The following is a 21604-nucleotide window of genomic DNA, read 5'->3' as shown; positions in this document are numbered from 1 at the left end:
GTGGGGGGAGCCTGTGTCTGCTTTGGGGGTTCAAGGCAAAGATGCTATTTACCTGTGTGGGTTTAGGGACCAGTAGGATGGCCACCAGTCTTGGGCCATACATAGTACATACATTTAAAGCACTATGATACCCATTTAAACAGTCGTGGTCTCCCCCCCCCCCCAAATAATAATTCTGGGTACTCTGGTTTGTTAAGGGTGCTGAGAATTGTTTGGAAACTCTAATTCCCCTTACAGAGCTACGATTCCCAAAGTTCCCTGGAAGAAGAGATTGATTGTTAAACCACTTTGAGAACTGTAGCTCTACCTGTAGGGGCATAAGGGCTTCCCATCAACTCTCCCTTATCACCCTGAACAAACTGTGGTCCCCAGGATTCAGGGGCAGGGGCATGACTGTTTAAACCAGTACAATATTGCTTTAAAATGTCTGGTGCGGATGTGGTGTTACTTTGGGCTTTTCCTCCAGATGTTGTATTGATGGAGCAGGCATACTGATTCGCTTGCACAAAGCTTACGCGGAGCTTAGGCTTTATTGAGCATTCATTCTGATTTGCTTGCAGGGAGGTTATACGGCCATGAACATTCCTCCCGAATTCATGCTGATTTGCTTCCGGGATGTTTCCACATCATTCATTCATCCCACACTTTCCCTCTTAACCATTCATTCATCCCAACAGGTTGTTGCTGTTGCTGTTAAGTGGTTTTGTTGTGCCAGCGTGACAGACTAGCTTAAACTTTCATCCACTTCAGTTGCACAGACCTAAAGTACACCCTTGGATTCTTCCTGCGAAATACTGACAGTCTAGAGGTGACCCCCCCCCCCAATCTGTGCATAGGAGTTTCAAATGTCTCCCCTCTCACCTGGCCGCTTTTCCAGGGTCTCTCCGTTGTGCTTGGAAAGGTGGTGAGGAGGATCCTGCCTGGAGGCTCTGCTCACTTGCTCTGGTGGCCTCTTGCTCAGGGGTGCAGCAGGGGGGCTGGCAAGGTGGAGCCATGCTGGCCGGTTCTGCTCACGGACTCAGACTGATTCAGCCTTTGCCCAGCTCTGGTTGCCTCACCTCAGAAAGGATATTGTAGAGTGGGAAAAGGTTCTGGCAGGCCAATGGCCCATCTAAGCCAGCATCCTGCAGGTAGCACACAGGCAGGATTCGAGCACAAGAGCAGCCCTCTCCCCTCCTGTCATTTCCAGCACTGGGATTCAGAAGCATGGCTGCCTCCAGTTGTGGAATCAGAGCACAGCCATCCTGGCTACTAGCCATTGAGAGCCTTGTCCTCCATGAAGTTGTCCTAGTTGGTGCCATCGCTTCCTCCTGTGGCAGGGAGTTCCATAGTTTAACTATGTGCTGTTATTCACAGTGCCAGGATATCCTTAGAAACTCTACCTTCACAATTGATAGAGTTAAATAAATAAATTGAGTGTGTGCGTGCATATGCAAAACATGGCCAGAAGAAACTTGGAGACTTTATTGGTGCCATTGTTAGGACCCAGTTGGAAGACGAATCAATGACCTGTCCTGCTAAAAGCTTAGTCCAGAACCATTACTGTGGAATTACTTCTACCTGTAGTTAGTAGGATTAACAGCTGTGACTAGTAGCAAACTTGAATTGATAAGATTAAATGATATAATGACAGCAGCAGCAGCAGCAACAACAACAACAATGTGCTGTTTGTCTTGAACAAATGACAAACCAAAATTATTCTTTTAAGCTGAAAATGGTTGCCTTTTCTGTCTTCTTACACCTCAGCATTACTAGGTATAATTCCTATTCCTCGATGTTTTCAACTTTATATTTTAGATCTTTTAGAATGATCCTGCATATTTGTATATGCATGTGGCAGAAATCACACTCACTCCAGAAATGTTGCAGGATACCTGCAGTGCTCCCCTTGATGAATCATGTGGTGTGTGTGTGGAACAGTTGCCCCTCTCCCAAACACTTTGGGTTGAACAACTGAGCCCCTGCCCTGGCTGAATCTGAACTTGTTGCAAGGCAGGGCCAGTGAAGAGCGGGCAAGCTCACTTCCGGCCATGGTCTCATGGAGTCTCTCCTCTTTCCAGAATGGGTTGAATGCTTTGCACTTGGCCTCCAAGGAGGGACATGTGAAGATGGTGGCTGAGTTGCTGCACAAGGAAATAATTTTGGAAACCACCACCAAGGTAAGCCCCCCCCCCCCAAAGGTTGGGGTGGGAATGGCTCTTGTGAAACTGAGATTGCAGACAGACAAAGGTGGCCTGCAACCAACAAGAAGAGCTCTCAGTTGCTGAGACCGGCAAATGAGCCTCTCCTGGGCTAGAATCCCTTATATATATATCCTTTATAGAGACCAAACAGAAATCTCCCAAAAAAGTTGTTCTTTGCTACCCCGGGGGAAGGAATTTCTGCTGGAAATACAACAGAGAGAAAGAGTTAAACAGTGCACAGTTCCAATCCTGCTTTTTTGTTTTTAAGTGCTTGTTGATTGCTTTCCCATAATTAACACCATGTCTTGTTTGATTCAAAGTAAATCCCACCAGCCGGAAGTCTACCCACAAGCTTGATTTAGAGCCTGCAGGACCCTAGCTATTGTGGACACTTCACTTATGATCATTAACAGCCCCTAATTGTGTGGTTAAAATATGTGGTTAATTGGGGTGGGTTAAAGAGTGGCTATCCACCAGCTCAGCTGACTCTGTTGTCACATATTCATAGAATTGAACAATGGAGGTGGAGACGCTTCTTCAGGAGAAGAAAAGGCTAAGGACTAAACCCTACACAAATCTGGAGTGGAGTCCCTAAGAGGATGGCACCTTGTACACCTCCTTCCGGCAACTCCTGCAGCCAAGTTGGTGTCAAAGGAATTGCTCTGCTTTCCTTTGGACCACATCAGCCAGGCTGAGAGGGGGGTCTTGTTGCCTGGGCAGCCAAGGATCTCCAGACACACTGCCCAGATTTGCGCCCCGGGGAGGTCACTTCGGTGCTACTAGCACAGTGCTTTGACTCCCAGAGGCATACTCCATTGTATCTCTAGACAGATGGAGGTCAACAAGAACAAAATATGCTAGTGATACACTACCCAACTGGGGTGGGTGTGTCTGCTGTTTATTTGTTTGTTTTTAAAGGTGTTTTCTTCCTAGACTGCTTGCAATTTGTACCCTGCTTGACCCTTTTCTTCCATCTGGGCTTTTCAGAAAGGGAACACGGCCTTGCACATCGCTGCCTTGGCAGGACAGGAGGACGTGGTGAGGGAGCTGGTGAACTTTGGGGCAAATGTCAATGCACAGTCCCAGGTGAGTTGCCTGCCTCTCCCTCTCCCTGCAGTGGCCTCAGCTGGGCAAGGAGCTGGGAGGCTCTGGAGCTTCAGGGCTTTGGAGGCTCTGTGGGAAAAGACCAGGAGTGGGCCAGGCCCCTTAACAAGCAGGGGGCAGAGAGTATTGGGCGCACAAGGAAACCAATGCTACATGATCCAGCAGTCCTTTGCCAGACTCAAGCAAGCCAGCCAAGCCATGTGCCTTATTATTGTTTTTAAATAGTAGTAGTAGTAGTAGTAGTAGTAGTAGTAGTAGCAATAGTAATACCAGAACAGGGCTAGGGAACCTTTTTCAGACAAAGGACCACATTGCCTTCTGGATAAGCATCCTGGGGCCACAAGCAAATGGTGGTGGTGGGGGGAGCCCAGACAAAAGTAAGCAGAGCAGCAAATGTCAATGTGCAGTACTCTGGTTCCTACACCCGCCAGCCTCCGTCCCTCTCTGTCCTCCTTCCAAGTGAGAGAGAAGCACCGCCTGCCTGATGTGAAGCCACTGCTGGACTGTCTGCCACTGTCCAAACAGATGAGTCCCATCTGTTGCTGTGCCCGTTCTGCCCACTTTCCCCTCCCTGACCCCACCTGTCACCATTATGTGGTCCCTGCAAGAGAGACTGTGGCCCTGGGTCTATTTCAGACCAATCACCGATGGTGTTAGTTGGCTGATTAATCTGCCCATTTCAAGCTTGCAGCATTGTAAATATCACTTGGCTTGAGTCTGGCTGGGCTGGGCTAAGCTTGCAGATTCAAAGCCATCCAAGGTCTCTTTCTCGCGTCCCTCTGTGTGCATCATGTAGATGCTTCTGAGCAGCTTCGGTCCCCGGCTCTCTCCCTGCCAGCGTCACTCTCTTTCTGCCAGGCAGCCAACCATCCTCAAGTCACCTGCTCCGGCAGAGCTGCGGGGTGTGTGTGTGTGTGGGGGGGTGTCATCATGTTTCTGTGCCTGTTTGGATGGAATAGGGACCATCATCTGGCGCAGGAGCCCCCTGCTGGCCCTGGGGAGGCACTGCCCCTCCGTGACAGTGCTGTGTCTTTGAGTTACATAAGCAGGTATCTGAAGGTCAAACAAATGCCAGGGAGTTGGAGAGAAATTGGGTAGGGAAGCACTGAGGCAAGGTGGGGGGTGGAATGCAGAATGACAGGCTTAGGGGGCCTAGAGGGGAAGCTCTCTATTTCCAGGACTCACTGCTGTCAGTCACTCTGGCTGAGATCAGCAAGCAGACCCCTCCCCCTTCCCCAAATCCTTCTGATCCTGTTTGCAATTTGTACTTTTGAGTCATTTTCCCAAAGCAAGGAGACTGAGTGTGCTTGCCTTTGGTTGCATAAACATGAAGCCATGCTCATTTCGTGAGCGCTTTAGAGCTAATGCTCAGCCTCTCCGCTTATGCTGGCGATACTTTTGCTAAGCAGGTGAGTAAACAGCTGGTAATTCCAACCATTTGATTTTAATATGCACAGACCGAGATTTGTATTAGGCTAGCAATTTATTTGTTTCCTTTCTAGATTATTCTTTGCTAAGCAGGATCTTGAGTGGAAACTGAAATGAATAAAAAATGCAGAACTGTTGTTTAAAATTTCATCATTGATAACCTTCTTCCCCTTCCAAATCCTCACTCCCTCCCTCCCTCCATCCCTCCCTCATCCTAAATCCCACTCCAGCCCCACAGTCTCCTTCTCTGTTATTTTATGGGTGGTCCCAAGGCATTTTGGTGCCTGCAGTGGAGAATCCAAACGATGCCCCTAACCCAACCCACCTCCCCATACCACACTGGGAAGTTTCCTTGTGTTAGTTCATTTGAAAACAGACCAGTTGTATTGCTCTCTTCTCTTTGGGGTCCTTGCCTTCCAGGGACAGGTTCCCCCCTGTCTCACAATCCAGAGAGATGGTGGCGGTTTTCCAGACATAGAAGGGAAACTTCCAAAAGCAGAACCCAGGGCAGGTTCCCCTTGCCCCTACTTTTTGTCCCAGTTTGCATCCTTCTCCCTGATTCTCTCTGCATATCACTGCTCTGGTTTCCATTGGTCATCACGACATGTGACAAAGAGCTGGGACTCAGAAACAGGATTTTTGCTGTCATGTTATGCGACCATAGATTCTATTGAACTTTGGAGTATTTCCCTTTGCCCCATAAGCCAATCCATTCCACCCCTTGTGCCTCCCTCCCATTCTGTGACCAGCAGCGATTGGTGGGGGTTGTTTTGTGCAGCTGGCAATGCAGGTTCTGATTCTGTGTTTGCAGAAAGGCTTTACGCCTCTGTACATGGCAGCACAGGAAAATCACCTGGAAGTGGTCAAGTTCCTGCTGGAGAACGGCGCCAACCAAAACGTTGCCACGGAAGTGAGTAGCTCCCCCTTTGTCCGGTGTTCCCACTCCATGCTCCGCCCTTGCACTTCTTTGGGATGACATGGACCCCTTGGCTCACTATGTGTCTCTTCCTCCCTCCCTGATCCACGGCAGGATGGATTCACACCTCTGGCCGTGGCTCTGCAGCAGGGCCACGAAAATGTGGTGGCTCACCTGATTAACTACGGGACCAAGGGCAAAGTGCGGCTGCCAGCACTGCACATAGCTGCACGCAATGACGACACTCGGACAGCGGCTGTGCTCCTGCAGAATGACCCCAATGCGGATGTCCTGTCCAAGGTAGGCAGGGAGGTCCAGTAAGGGCCATAGCTTGGAAGGGCCAAGGGCTGCCTTTGAGAGGCTGCCTTAGACTGAGCAAGGCTTAGTTTCCAGGCGCAATCTCTCCTAAGGTAGTTTATGGAGCTAGCCACCCAAGACCGGCATCTTGTCTAAAGAAAATGGCTGGCAGAAGAGCCAGCTTTGAAGTGCTTCCTGCGTTCTGCAGATAGGTCATGGCATTATTTTCACCTGGAGTCTCCCCACTCTCTTCTCTCCCACAGACTGGTTTTACCCCACTGCACATTGCTGCACACTACGAGAACCTCAACGTGGCCCAGTTGCTACTGAACCGAGGCGCAAGCGTCAATTTCACTCCCCAGGTGGGTGTCCAGAGTTCTCTGCCAGCTCTTGCAGAAATGGCCCCAGTGCTTACAGAAGGGTAAGGGAAGGGCCACAGCTCAGGGTAGAGTACCTGCCTTGTAGGGAGAAGGTCCCAAGCTCAATCCCTGGCATCTCCAGGTAGGGCTGGAAGAGAACCTTCTTGAAAGCCTGCAGAGCTGCTGCCAGCCAGTGTAGACAGTACTGAGCTGGATGGATCAATGGACTGACTCTGTGTAAGGCAGCTTCCTATGTGCCACTTCAGACTGTTCCAGGGGATGGCTTGCATGAATGAATGAATGCTCCTTTGTACAAAAATGAAAAAAGATGTTTTCTAGCACATAGAAAGCCAACCTGCCAGTGAGGTTAGGCTAGAACCCTGACATGCTCCTTTTCTATGCTCAGGGAATGCTTTCATACAGAGGAACCTTCCACTATGCTCCTTCACCTGCACTCTGAAGTGATCCACTTCAGAGACAGCAAAGAAGACCCCCTTTGAGAAAGAAGCCAACCTCCCCTCCCTTAGTGCAAATGCCCTGTTTAGTCGACTCTGCGTTCCTTCATCACGATTTCTCACTGGTCTCCTGAGAAGCAGGACAGGAGTGAGGAGAATGGATTAGGGCTTGCTCTGGGTCTCGGGCTTGGCTTGGAGGGCCCTTCAGCCACTCATGGTCGGGGGCTGGGTCCAGTCAGTCTCAGCTTAGATCAGGGACCTCTTGTCAGGCCCTGGTGGATGCCCATCTGCAAGTGGCCCTGCCTCTGGGACTGTAGCAGAACTGGCTGTCAGTCCAGTGGGATGGGAGAGAAGGCCAGGAGAAACACAAGTCCCAAAAGCATTATCTGAGGAGTCAGAAGAGCAAGACGCAGGTCTTTCCCCCAAGACAACATTGAGGCAGCCGTGGGAGACACAGTGAGATGAGTTGCTGGGACTGAAGATCAATGGATGTGTGAAGGAGCCAGATTGCTCCTTGGGAGTGAGCTGACCAAGTGCTAAGTTAGCTTTGTGGTGTCCTTGAGGATCACAGCCAGCCTGTAAGGCTTGTGGCAGAATTGGAGCGCTGGTGATACGAGTGGGATCAAGCTGGAGCCTGGCTGCCGGGAAGCTTTGCTGAAGAGGCATTTGCGCCCAGGGGGGCTTTAGAGACCCGTGCAAAAGGGAGCCCTGCACCCAGGTGCCTGATCTAATTAGCCATGGACCGCTGCACGGTGAAACAACATGGAACAGAGTTTGGGACCACAATCCCAGGGTGCAAATGTGGCTCTCCGGGCATCTGTCTGGCCCTCTTCCAAGGCCACACCCTTTCCCCCAGGCCACACACCCTTCAGCATCCCTGACTGACACCCTCTGTGAGTGTTTTTGCCTGGCTAGAATGTGTCCTTGAGCTCCTTTAATGCCTCTTGGCTGCCTGGATGGGGGAAAGCGTGAGGACGTGTAGAAACCAGCCTGCTCTACAAAGGTGGCACTGATGTTTGTTGCTGCACCCAGCTTTGCATCTGGTTCCGCCCACCACTTGCGTTTTGGAAGGTTGTCCAGAAAGGAGAGGGTCCCTCGGGTTGGAAATGGCTCCACATGTACTGCTAGGAGAGGGCTGGCTTGCATGCAGAAGTTCCTGAGTCCAATCCCTGATTGGGGATGACCAGCTGGAGGTCTGGGAAAGCCATGGCCCATCAGAAGAGGCATTGCTAGGCAAGATGAGCCAGTGGTCTGGCTGGGTATGAGGCAGCTCCCTCTGCTCTTCTCTCCACAAACACAGAATGGCATCACCCCACTGCACATCGCCTCCCGCCGGGGCAACATCATCATGGTGCGCCTGCTGCTGGACCGGGGAGCCCACATCGAGACCCGCACCAAGGTAGGGACATAAGATCAGGCCAAAGGCCCCTCTCATCCAGTATCCTGTCAACCAGATGCCCCAAGGGAAACCTGCAAGCAGAATTCGATGCCCTCCTATGGTTGGTTCCCATAAGCCTTGCTGTCTCCAACTTTGGAGGCAGAACATAGCCATCCTGGCTAGCAGCCATCAATAGCCCTCTCCTCCTCCATGAATTTGCCTCATTTTCTTTGAAAGCCATCCAAGTTGGTGGCCATCACTTCCTCCCGTATGTGCTGTGTGGAAAAGTCCTTTCTTTTGTCTGTCCTGAATCTTCCAACCAAGAAAGGGCATCTGGAGAGGCAGGAAGGAGAAAAGGAGGGCAGCCCTGTCTTGCCGCCACCCCTTCAGCTATGTGGTCCTTGCACCCCCACCCCCCCGCTCAGCTGCCCCTTACCACCTCTTGCCCTCTGTGAGGTCCACAGCCCCTCCTTTTCTCTGCTGCCAACACAGATGCTATGTTTTTTTAAGAATTAAAATTGTAGAGTTGGAAGGGACCTCGAGAGTCATCTAGTCCAACCCCCTAGGAATCTTTTGCCCAATGTGGACCCTGAGATTAAGAGTCTCATGATCCACAGGCCGAGCTATCCCTGAATATCTCCTGCCTCTAACATAGTCAAATGGCATTAGTGCACACTACAAGCATTTATTAAAGCAGAAGGAATAAACAAGGGTGTTATGATCATTAGGCGGACAGAAACCTATAGGTTCGGTTTTGTATTATCTTATTTGTTTCTTTGTCCTGTATAAGACAATGGTGAACAACAAGACTGTCCTTATTCTAGCAAACTAACCCTACCACCATCCACACTCTCCCTCCAGCGACCACACACTCCCAAACGGACCCTCTCATCAGTATTCAAACTCCCTTTCAAACTCTCGTCCAATCATCACTCACTACCAACATCGCAAGCCAGAGGCGCCAACTTGCCAGGGAGATTGCAGGGGCCAACATCACACGTGTGACGTCCCAACATCCTCACGTTTGGAGGAGCTGGGGGGGGGGCAGAGCCAAACTCAGTGGCAGCGCAGCTTAATGACCAGCAGCTCCTCCTCCTCCTCCTCCTGCCCCCACCACCAGTTGGGGCTGCTTCCCCTCTGCGGCAGGAGGAGGAGGAGGAGCCGGCCACTGAAGCCACACGGCGCTTTTGAACATTGGGGGTGGCCCCTACTCCAAAATATTGGGGGTCCCAAAAGGGTTGGCCCCCCAGGAGTTGGCACCCCTGTTCCAATCTCACGCTCTCCGCCTCCCAAGATAACACTTACAGGTAATTCCTCTACAGTATTATGCTTACCAACACCTTTGCCACATACTGTTTTACCTTAATTACTGTTGATGTGCACACAACATTACTTACCTAAACATGAGGACATCATGGGCACCAATCTTCAGACCAAAGAGAAAGGGGAACCTCAAGAGCTGCTGGCAGGAGATCGGCTGCTCTTTACGGAAGCCCTCCGGTGACTCCCTTCTCTGTTTGGACAGCTCTCGAATATGGTACTCATGCGTAGTGCAGAAATCCTTTTAGCACCTTTGGGCATTTCCCCTTCTTTCTAATGACTCACAGGAGAAGCCAGACATATTCAGGCCCAGAAGAGGGTGCCCGTGACCTCCCCACAAGAGTCACTGCTCTGGATTTGATCTCTTCTTCATGAGGATCTAGGCAGCCCAGACGGGGCAAAGCCCCTTGCAACTTTTGGCTGTAGGGTGAGCTGCGTACAATGAGAAATTGGAGTCCTCTTCATTCTCCCTTTTGTGTGGCTCAATGACTTCCCCTACCGGTATGTTGCCTTTGGAGAAGGAAGCTGCTGCATCTCTGCATGAATTCGTGCTCACCCACAGAGGGACGGGTGTCTCAAAGAGAAGCCACTCCAAAGGAGTTTAGTGAGAAGGACTTCTTCAGAATTATACTGCAGCTTAGTGAGAACTCCAGGCATGAGAAGTGAAAGAGTAGAACATGGGAAGGAGGGAAATCCTCACACACACACACACCCCCCACAGAAAGAAGCTGAAACTGATAGTGATAACTCAGAAAATGAGACTGATCAAGTTTCATGCATCTGAAGAAGTGTGCATGCACATGAAAGCTCATACCAAGAACAAACTTAGTTGGTCTCTTAGGTGCTATTGGAAGGGATTTTTTATTTTATTTTGTTTTGACTATGGCAGACCAACACGGCTAGCTACCTGTAAGTTTCATGCAGTATTTGCCGAGTTTTGTCCTCCCCCCCCCAACCTCGTTTTCAGAGCCATTTTTAGAGGAATGGGTGCTTGATGTCTGCTTGACCCAGTGGAGACAAGGGGCATTGGGTGGTCTTCAGCACTAATCCTAATCAGAGTAGACCTGCTAAAATTAATTCTTCTTGTTCAGTCATGTCCGACTCTTCGTGACCCCATGGACCAGAGCACGCCAGGCACGCCTATCCTCCACTGCCTCCCGCAGTTTGGTCAAACTCAAGTTTGTAGCTTCGAGAACCCTGTCCAACCATCTCGTCCTCTGTCGTCCCCTTCTCCTTGTGCCCTCCATCTTTCCCAACATTAGGGTCTTTTCCAGGGAGTCTTCTTTTCTCATGAGGTGGCCAAAGTACTGGAGCCTCAGCTTCAGGATCTGTCCTTCCAGTGAGCACTCAGGGCTGATTTCTTTAAGGATGGATAAGTTTGATCTTCTTGCAGTCCATGGGACTCTCAAGAGTCTCCTCCAGCACTATTATTATTCTATTAAAATTAATAGATATGACTAATTTAGCTTCGTTAATTCTAACAGGTGTACCCTAAGTAGGACTTAGTTGAATATGACCCATAATAGTTTTCAGAATACATAATAATTTTATTTCTTTTTTATCATAATGTTGATGGTTTCATCTGCTTTTATTGTTTTTCCCTGCTGCTCATAAACTGGCAAAATGAAAGACATACAAGGTTCCTGACAGTTCAGCATCTTATAGATCCATTTCTAATCAAAAATATAAAAAGGAATGACTAACTCAATACACTGTATTTTTAATATACCAGATAATTTAATGTCAAACTAAGTAATGCATAATACATTTTATGTTCCTAAAGTAATAATGTGATTTTCGATCTGTAAAAGTGCTTTTAAAAGTATTGCATATTTTTCAAATTCCTTGAAAATTTCTGGGTTTTTGTCCAGGGGAGGTAATACCACCTTTCCTACGAGTAACTCAAGGTGGCCCATGTGGTTCTTTCACTGCCGATTTGCACCCCTGACTCTATTTTAATATTTTGTTGGAAGCCACCCAGAGTGGCTGGGGAAACCCAGCCAAATGGGTGAGGTATAAATAATAATAATAATAAAAATAATTATTATTATTATTATTATTATTATTATTATTATGCCCTGTTGTTGCAGGATGAGCTGACACCGCTGCACTGCGCCTCCAGGAATGGGCACGTGCGGATTGCGGAAATCCTGCTGGATCACGGTGCTCCCATCCAAGCGAAGACCAAGGTGATGGGCAGTGGGGGAACAGCCGTGGGGCAAGCAAAGTCACCTTCCCCAGAGACAGAGGTGGTTTCCCCCTTTGCCAACACCCACCCTGGCACCGGACTGTGGCTATTGTTTCCCAGCTACTGGGGTCACCTCCACACCACATATTTAAAGCACTTTTATGCCACTTTAGCAGTCATGGTTTTCTCCAAGGAATCCTGGGAACTGTAGTTTCCTAAGGGTGCTGGGAAATGCATCTCTGTTTGTACCCTTAACAAACTGTTGTTCTCAGGATTCTTGTGGGGGGGGGGACATGACTGCTAAAGTGGCATAAGAGTGCTTTAAATCATAGAATCATAGAATTGTAGAAGGGATCTCCGAGGGTCATCCAGTCCAACCCCCTGCAATGCAGGAATCCCTGGCAGATGGCCATCCAACCTCTGTTAAAAAAAACCTCCAAGGAAGGAGAGTTCACCACCTCTCGTGGGAATCTATTGCACAGTTGAACAGTTCTTACCATCATAAAGTTATTTCTAATGTTTTGTCAGAATCTCCTTTGTGGTCATTTAAATCAGTTGGTTCAGGTCCTACCTTCCAGAGCAGCAGAAAACAAGCATGCTCGATCTTCTGTGTGATGGCATTTCAGATATTTGAAAGGCTAAACACACCCGCCTCCCTCAACCATTGCTCAGAAGGCTTGGTTTCCAGACCCTTGATGGTCTGGGTTTCCCTCCTCTGGGTCACGCCAGGCTCTAACCTTGCATTTCCTTGCCACAGAACGGCCTGTCCCCCATCCACATGGCCTCCCAGGGAGACCACTTGGACTGCGTGCGACTTCTGCTGCAGTACAATGCTGACATTGACGACATCACGCTGGACCACCTGACGCCGCTGCACGTGGCTGCCCACTGTGGCCACCACCGAGTGGCCAAAGTCCTGCTGGAAAAGGGGGCAAAGCCCAATGCTCGGGCGCTGGTGAGTGGGCGGGCAAGTGGCAGGAGGGTGGGTCATGTGTCTCTCTTCCAGGGCGGCTGAAGGGCCTCTCTTTTTCTCTGTGCCTGCAGAATGGCTTCACCCCTCTGCACATCGCCTGCAAGAAGAACCACATCCGGGTGATGGAGCTCTTGCTGAAGACGGGAGCCTCCATTGATGCCGTCACCGAGGTACCTGGCGCCCCAGTGTGTGCAGCACAGGAAGCCGTGAGGCACACTGACGTGACCACGGCCACACATGCAATGGGGTTTTTCTGGACTTCTGTGTTAATTTGGATTAATTAGGACAAACATCTTGGCGTATATCCAGAGGGCGGCAAGGTTAGGAACCTGCCAGGGCACCAAGCCCAGCAGAGGCCTAGACACAAAAAGTGAAGTGTAGACACCACTGAGCCAGACTCTAAAAGTGCCACCATTTCCATTGGCACAGAGCATCCAAGGAGAGGCAAAGTAGCCCTCATGAATTCTGAATTTGCACAACCTTGCAAGTTAAGGGGACCACCAAGGGGACCCCCATATCCTGGAGCCAATCCTGCAAATACTAATTCGCAGGATTTCCCCCCAGGGAAAACACCATTTAGATGAAGACCACACAACATGTTCCCCACCAAGCTAAACACAGCCAATCTTTCATGATGAGCTCCAATGCTCATCTCTGGTCTGAAGCCCAGCATCTCCAGGTGCCAGGCAGGCACTGGCAGATCAAATGCCCAAACTTGTGGGTCGCTGTGTTTGTCTTAGGGGAGGGGCAGGCCTGGTTTCAATACAATCATAGGACCTTGAGCATTTAATATAAGGAACTCTTGGAAATAACTTGTTCTAACCAAGAGAAAAACAGTCTGCAATAGTTTAAAGATACCTTTCAGCAATTCATCATACCTTTTATTCATCACATTATGCCTGAAATGTATTGGGGTGTTTTCTTGGCTACCCACAGATTTTGGTTGATTGCTTTTTTGAGGCCTTAGGCAGAATTTTCACCTGATTCCCATCCATCCATGAGATTGGAAATGGAGGTTCCAAGCCTATTGTTTCCCCAAGATCTGACTCACAGTTTGGCTCATGGGAAATAGAAATCTCTTGGCATTTGTGGCTATGTGGAGAATTTTTTCGGGGGGGGGGGGTGCTGACTGGTTTTGGAATTTTCAATTGATTAATCATCTACCTTTTAACTGAAACAGTTGCATTTAAATGCCCCGTTTAGCTTGGCTTGTAGAAGCCATTTCAGAGGTTTTCATGCCTTAAGTAAATGAGAATACTGGATGAATGTGCTGGGCTGGGCCAAGGGTCTGTCTAGTCCAAGATCCTGCTTCCAATTATGGGCAGCTTATAAATGCTTTTGGGAGGCCCACAAGCAGACCAGGGAAGGGGTGTGTGTCAGACACAGCCCTTTTGCTTTCTTTCCTTTTTTGCCAGGGCCTCTGGACATGGAGAGTCTATTCAGTTATCCTGGCTAATAGCTCAGTGAATTTGCAACAATGCATTTAGTCTTCCTACACTGGTGTCCGGACCAAGGCTGCCCAACTACTGGTGACTTGTTCTAGCACAAGGTCCATGGACAGGCAACGTTTTCTTTTTTGTCCCCCGATTGCAATAGCACAACCTGAGACTAGAGACAAGGGTCTCTTGGCTGCTTGGGTCCTAAAGCCGCAGTCCTATGCATGCTTGCTGGGAAGTAAGTTCCAATGAATACCTTGGAACTTACTCCCCTGTAAGTAGGTATATGATTTATTTAGTTAGTTAACTTTTCTGTACTTTATATAAACCTTAAAGCAGTTTACTGAAAGAATAAAACAATGAAATTATCAATACAAACAACTATTTAAAACATTTTCCGGAAATAATCAATGCTAAACTAAAAACAGATTAAACACATGTCAACACATGACTTGCTTAAAGAAAAATGTTTTTAGCTGGCACCGAAAAGAATACAGCAAAGGTGCCTCTCTGATGTAACTGGGCAGGGAGTTCCAAAGTGCAGGTGCTGCCTCCCTAGAAGATGGATTTCTTATAAATTGCAGCCTAAATCTTTAGTTGATCAGTCAACTGATCAAAACATATTTAGTAATTCATGTATATTTTTGGATTGTTATCCAAAGATGCAGACTGCAGACCCTCCAAGTGTCCTTATTTTCCAAGAACAGTCCCAAATTCACGGAAGCCATCCCGGTTTCTGATTTGATCCCGGAATGTCCCACTTTTCCTTCGAGGAAATGTTGGAGGGTATATGGCTGGGTAGCAAAAGGGTTACGAAGCAGAGTTCTGTGTGTGTTGTGGGAGCCAGGACCAGGGGGCCGTTCTCGGCTGCACAGCGCCCTGCATCCCTTTGCTCCCTCTCTCCTGTCTGCAGTCTGGGCTGACCCCTCTCCACGTGGCCTCCTTCATGGGGAACCTCCCCATCGTCAAGATCCTGCTGCAACGAGGAGCCTCTCCCAATGTTTCCAACGTGGTGAGTACGGAGAAGTGCAGAGGGCAGGTCGGGGAAGTAGTGGACCCCCGCAGCTTCTGGAGACCCCTGAGGATTTGTGCTGAGGCTTCGATAGCCAAAAACTCCACCCTGAGAGCTTTGGCTCTGGGGATTTGTCGGAGATTTGGGGCTGGAACATTTTACTGAGGGCTTTGGACCAACTTGTTCCACCATCTAGAGAGTCCGAGTTGCACAAAACAAATGTTAGGGTGGGTGGAAGGAGGTTCATCCGAATACCGTAGGGCGGGCAAGAGGTGGCAGCTCCTTTTGCTCCCCCCCCCACATGTGCACATGTGTTTTAGGTGTTGACATTTTATATTCCACCTTCCCTCCAAGGAGCTCAAGGTGGCATGCATGCTTCTCCTCCCTCTCACAAGAACCCTGTGTGGTAGATTAGGCTAAGAGGCGGCAACTGGTTCCAGGTCTCCCAGCCAGCTTGGTGGCTGAGTGGGGATTTGAGTCCTGGCCCCCCAGTTCTTCATCCAACAGTGCAACCAAGCAGGAGGGTTGCAAGGAGATCTGTGCCCTGACTGCACCGCTACAGGTCTGGGCTCTCATAATGGAATGAGGCCTCTGGCTATATATAGGGCGGTATATAAATTCAATAAATACAATAAATAAAACATTCTGTGAAAAATAGCCTTATAATGCCTGCCATGTCAGGGAGGACACAAAGCAGTTTTCCTTGAAAAGTTTGTTTTCTGTGTGTAGGGCTTGAAAGAATTCTACAGAGAGGTAGAGCTCAGACAGGGAGAATTGGGCCAGCTCTCTGGTTCTTCTGTGCCAGGTTCCTCTTGTTTTGAACAGTGAAATGGTTCTTTTTACAAATCCCTTTGGCCTCTGGACGTGCAGGGCATTATTCCCATCAGAAATGGTGCCGAGGGGCTGAGGAGCAAGAGAGAGGAGATTTGCACCCCAAGACTTTAGAACCCAAGCCCGGAGCAATTTGTAAGCCAGGTTCGGATCTGATTTACACATCCAGAAAGATGTGTGTATAAACAAGGGTCCAGTCCCTGGTATCTTCAGCAGGACTAGGAAAGACCCGTCTTTGAAATCCTGAAGAGGGTAGACAATGCTGAGTTAGAGAGACCAGTGGCTTCTTTGAGATAAGGCAACTTCCTATGTTCGTAAACCTTCCTAGGTCACACCCACACAGTACATTCAAAGCACATGACTTTCCCAAAAGAATCATGGGAATTGTAGTTTGTCCCTCCCAGAGCTATAGTTCCCAGCACCCATAATGAACTACAGCTCCCAGTATTCTTTGGGGGAAGCCATGTGCTTTTAGTGTCTGACACAGAGGTTACCTTAGACTGCACCACTTCAAATTGCATGTGGAACGCAATGTACCTGAATGCTCTGTCTCGCCTCAAAACACCCTGGTTTGTGGAAATGGAGTGTGGCAGTGAGATAGTTCTTCCCTAGCCTTTATCTTTATCTGCTAGCTATTACTACTACTACCATTTGAATTTTATTTATTACATTTGAACATAAGATATGCAACAGTTAGGTAAAATGAGAACAGTATATGCTCAGATAAACATTCTGAATATATTAACAAAGTTGTGTTAAAGTATATATATAATAATTTTTGCAGATATGAAATGATTTGTAATAATGTGTATGCTTAGATTGTGTACCATTAGTAAAATGTATTTTGCATCAATAGCAATTTTAATTTATGGGAATTTATAGGGAGTAAGATGTGCTTGTTTTCTACCACCAGGGAGATTTTTAATGGGGTCGGGGGAGCGCATGCAGTTCTCCCATCTCTTTGGGCTTGGGTGCAAGTACAGGGTGCAAGAATCTCAAGCCCCACGGGCTTTTATAGAGATTGATCAGATGGTCACAGAATGAGATCTTTTGAAACAGCTGGCATTCCATGCAACCTCTTTTTCCCCCCCTTTCCAAAGAAGGTGGAGACCCCCCTACATATGGCAGCCCGGGCTGGGCACACGGAAGTGGCTAAGTACCTGCTGCAGAACAAGGCCAAAGTCAATGCCAAGGCCAAGGTGAGAGCCAGCACCCTTGTCTTTCTGGGCCAGCAGCAGTTGCAACCCAGACTCCTGTCCCCACGAGTGGCCCACCCTTGCTTGTATGGAGGTGTCATGGCGGGGGGCGCTGCGGAGGAGAAGGCGGATCCAGTCTTCAAGGAGGGCACTGCAGCTGTTGCTGCTACCATGGCAGCGGCGGCAGCGGGCAATGCATTCCTTGGAGGCTGAATCTGCTGCCCCTGCGAATCGTCCTGCCTGAGGCAGCCTCCTCACCTTGCCTCAGGGTGCACTTTTTTGTAAGTGAATAATTGAACATTTATTATTGTGGGCTAGTGCTTCAAGCTCAGTGTTTCAGAAAGAGCAGGCTCTAGTCCAGCTGCTCTTATAAGGCAAAAGTGTAGCAGCCAGGATTGGCTCACCCACAAGGCAAAGTGAGGTGGCCACCTCAGGCAGTCAGATCACTGGGGCAGCAGATCCCCATGTAGATCTTTAGATCTCATTCAGAATGAAGGCCCAGGCCCAGGTGTTCAAGATCAGGAACAGGGTTTCAAGACTGCACAGGAACAGTGCAGCTATTCTGGTGAGTCTTCCTGCCTCCACGCCAAGCTTTTAAGCAGTGGAGGAGAACGCTTGCGACAATCCCTGTCCCTGCGACACTCTGCCCAGGGAGAAGAGTCTTCTCTGTCCTCCTCCTGGTGCCACATTCCCCTGGGAGGTGTCATCAGACCGTCTTCCCGTGGGGATGCAGTCTCCCTGTCTTTAATGGTCCCTTGCTCTCTGCAAGTGAGGGAGAGGCAACCTCTGGGACTCCTGCCTCATCTGTAAATCTGGGCACATCTGGAGGTGTGTCTGGGGGGGGGAGGTGTTGTCTAAAGGGTCTATTGTATTGTCTCTTCCTCCCAAACCTGGTCTGAAGGCTCAGAGGGTACCATGACACAGACTTTCCCTTCCTGGAATAAGATGCAAACCCAAATGCACACATCTCTGAACTTTGCGGTGCAGATGTCGAACCTAGTAACGTGTACAAAAAATGTGTACAAGACGAAATTAATTCGTTCCGCGAGTGTTGTCGTATAGCGGAAATTTCGTCTTGTGGGGAAAAAATTGCAAAATGTTTTCGTTTTGTGAGTCACGGCCATAGGAAAATTTGTCTTGCGAGTCACCCTTTCGTTAGCGAATGCCTTTCGTCTAGCGAGTTTTTCATCTAGCAAGGCATTCGTCTTGTGAGGCACCACTGTATACTATGTAGAGTGTGCATACGCTTTTTTTAAAATTGAGGACAGAGTGCTGTTGTCTTCACCCGAAGGGGCTTGTCCTTCTTCTCCATCGTAGGATGACCAGACCCCCCTACACTGTGCGGCCCGCCTTGGCCACTGCACAATGGTAAAGCTGCTGCTGGAGAGTGGCGCCGACCCCAATCTGTCCACAACAGCCGGGCACACACCGCTGCACATCACAGCACGCGAGGGCCACCTGGACTGCGCCTGCGCCCTTCTGGACAAGCAGGCTTCACAGACGGTCATGACCAAGGTAGGGAAACAGGGGCTCTGGGTCATGTTCCTTCCAGACTGCTGAAGCAAGGCCCCAGACAGCTCCCTGTGGGTGCTGCTAGCCCAATTTGGTTGGATCTCACCTCAGCAAAGACTTGGAGCTGCTTGAAGCCTTAGGAAGGCTGGCAGAGGCTTGTCTTGGCAGGGACTCTGCCCCCACGAGGTGCTGTGTACAATATTTAAAGGGCCTGCCCTGCTGCCACATGCTGCTCTGGGGTTGTGGAGCAAAAGAGGCTGCAGGGGACACCTCTTCCGACTCATCCCCAGGCCAGGACAGTGGAGTAGGGCAGGGTGCCTTGTGGGGTGGCTGGTGCTTCAGCCTCTGGCTAAAACTGGGGACCTGAGGCAGGAGATATGACATGCTCATCTACAGTATTGACCAAGCTATACTTAGGAGAGAAATTCTGTGTTAACACTTCTTTCTGCTTTAGATGTCTCCTCTCTCTCTCTCTCTCTCTCTCTCTCTCTCTCTCTCCTGTGAGTGCTATGGGTGTTGGGATGGGTGTAGGGCAGGGAGTGAGCAGAGAAACCTGGACCGCTGTTTGGGTTGCCTCCCCCTGAGGCCTCCTTGACTCCACTCCCCCTGATCCTGCTTGACCTGTTGTCTTCCTCTCCCACTCCAGCCAGGCACTGATGCTCCCTGTTTCTCCCCAGAAAGGATTTACCCCTCTGCACGTTGCTTCCAAATATGGGAAAGTGGATGTTGCCAAGGTCCTGCTGGAGCACGATGCCCAGCCCAATGCAGCGGGGAAGGTGCGTATGTCGGGGGCCTTGGTGGGAGATGCAGTGGCCCTGACGAATTCAGACCTGGCGATGGTCATGTGTGTCTTATGTTAGTTGCACCAAGATGGGATGGTGGCAATATGCTCTTTGAAGAGTCTTTGGGTGCTTCAGTTGGTGGTCCAGAATCAGCAACTGCAATGAGCACCCCCAAAAAAATTATTGACAAAGGGGAAATACTTGGAAACTTGGGGAGGAAGTGATCCTGTCCCCCTGGGTTTCATGATACAGAGGCAAGGGAAAGCTGAGTGTAGCCAGACCTGCACTCTGGACTTTAAGAAGGCCAATTTCAAAAATCTTAAGGAGCTACTGGGTGAGATCCTATGGTCAGAAATATTGTGAGTCAATGACCCGTCACCCGCTTGTGAGTAATAAGGACACAAGGACACAGAGTATTTAGGTTAATGGGCTAAAAAAGGCCACAACTTTTATTGGTTACAGCATGTGAGTGGTATTGGCTTAGGCATTGGATCAAATGACGAAACATGACTCCACCAGAAGGAGGAGCTTGTTGATGCAAATACAACTGGAAGCTTCCCCTGATGTCACCGGGGTCATGCCAAGGCCCCAGCCACCAGCAGGGCATCGGACAGGATCCACGACCACCAGTTTCCTTTAATGGAATACCCTACAAGTAGAGGGGTAGGCGATGGCCACACCCTGCCCCCCAATACACCGCACACGTATTCCAATGTCTAACCGCCAATACCATGAAGTTGTGACGATTTGCTATGAGGTAGGCAAAAAACCAAGAGGCTGGTGCCAATTTGCCAAGTGGATAAAAATCCCTACCAGACCCCTTGGGCAATCAAAGGTCCAGAGCAAGGTCAGAAGCGTAGATTTTAATAGTCTAAGGGAGGGTGGGCGGGTGATCCAACGAAATCAGGAACACAATGAAGGGTCAGCGCTGCCACGGCCGCATAAGAGCAGCTAAATCCCCGCCCCCTCAGCCACCTGATTGGTTGGCTGCCAGGGGTGTGGCAGGGCAGCTGGGACAGCTAAAGCAGGGGGCCGAAATGCCCCCCTGCCGACGTGGGAACCGGCTCCTGCTCACAACTCCTCCCCTCTGGAAGGCGGAGAGGCTCTCATAGAGAAGGGAGTCCAAGAAGGATGGGAGCTTCTAAAAGGAGAAATATTGAAGGCCCAAATGCAGGCATCTATGGAAACTGGTGTGGATGCCAAAATCAGCAGGAAGAATTCAGTGTCTTCTTCCTCTCAAAATGGTCAAAGTCCGAGTTTCCCTCCTCACAAACACCCCTGACGTGTTCAGTAAGCAGATTCCCCGACCAATATCCTTTCATGCCTTCTTTGAACATCCATTCACGTGGAGGCTACCTATCAATGTATAGATCAGGATGCTCACCTGCTACAAGGTCAAGTCAGAAATTCTTGCCTGAAATTAAATGCTCAAATGCTCCTCTCTCTGCAGAATGGCCTCACGCCCTTGCATGTCGCTGTTCACCACAACAACTTGGACATTGTCAAAGTGCTGCTGCCCAAAGGAGCATCCCCACACAGCGTGGCTTGGGTAAGGCGCAGGTTTCGCTTCCATGCCACACTTCTGGCTAGGACTTAAAGATTTGAAGGGCAGCGCCATGGAGGGGAGGGCAGAGGAAACCTGAGCACAGCTGTCCCTTTCTCCTGCCTGCAGGGGGGAGTCGGGGGGGGGGGGGGGTTGGTAGCAGCCACCATTGACTGAGGCAGATCAGACTCTGGGGCGTGGGCTTGACTTGCCTTTGGCGGGTGGGGGTCGTCTCTCCTCTGCAGAACGGATACACCCCCCTGCACATCGCCGCCAGGCAGAACCAAATGGAGGTGGCCAGCAGCCTGCTGCAGTATGGCGCCTCCGCCAACGCCGAATCCACACAAGCTGTGACCCCGCTGCACCTGGCGGCCCAGGAAGGCCACTCGGACATGGTGGTCCTTCTCCTCTCCAAGCAGGCCAATGGCAACTTTGGCAGCAAGGTGAGCGGAGCAGACGCTTCCTGTGAGTGTGCAGGTGCGCTGCAGGGACAAAGTCTGCTTTCCAAAGGGGGGTGGGGGGTGGAAGAACACAACCCTGATAAGGCAGGAGTGGGGAACCCCAGGTGGGGGGCAAATGCCACCCTCCAGGCCCCTCTGTCTGGCTCTTGGGGGGGCTGTCCCCGGACCCTTCCCCACGCCTTTCTCAGTTCTTTGCGATGGAGCTTCCCATCCCCCTGTGTGTCCCCCCC

The 21604-nt window shown here is 49.8% G+C and overlaps 1 protein-coding gene across 1 annotated transcript in view; it reads left to right on the top strand.

Annotated features, from left to right (window-relative positions):
- The window catches only part of ANK1 (ankyrin 1), a 177323-nt gene that overhangs the window by 89864 nt on the left and 65855 nt on the right, over positions 1-21604 (top strand). Inside the window, 15 exon segments of the mRNA XM_033158987.1 lie at positions 2061-2159; positions 3171-3269; positions 5527-5625; positions 5746-5931; positions 6192-6290; positions 8043-8141; positions 11531-11629; positions 12386-12583; positions 12673-12771; positions 14951-15049; positions 16981-17079; positions 18394-18591; positions 19266-19364; positions 20821-20919; positions 21159-21356. Of these exon segments, the coding sequence (XP_033014878.1) occupies positions 2061-2159; positions 3171-3269; positions 5527-5625; positions 5746-5931; positions 6192-6290; positions 8043-8141; positions 11531-11629; positions 12386-12583; positions 12673-12771; positions 14951-15049; positions 16981-17079; positions 18394-18591; positions 19266-19364; positions 20821-20919; positions 21159-21356 (1869 nt within the window).

This window comes from Lacerta agilis, chromosome 8 (genome assembly GCF_009819535.1).
Source record: "Lacerta agilis isolate rLacAgi1 chromosome 8, rLacAgi1.pri, whole genome shotgun sequence".
Lineage (NCBI taxonomy): Eukaryota > Metazoa > Chordata > Lepidosauria > Squamata > Lacertidae > Lacerta > Lacerta agilis.
This window is presented reverse-complemented; position numbering and strand designations above follow the sequence as displayed.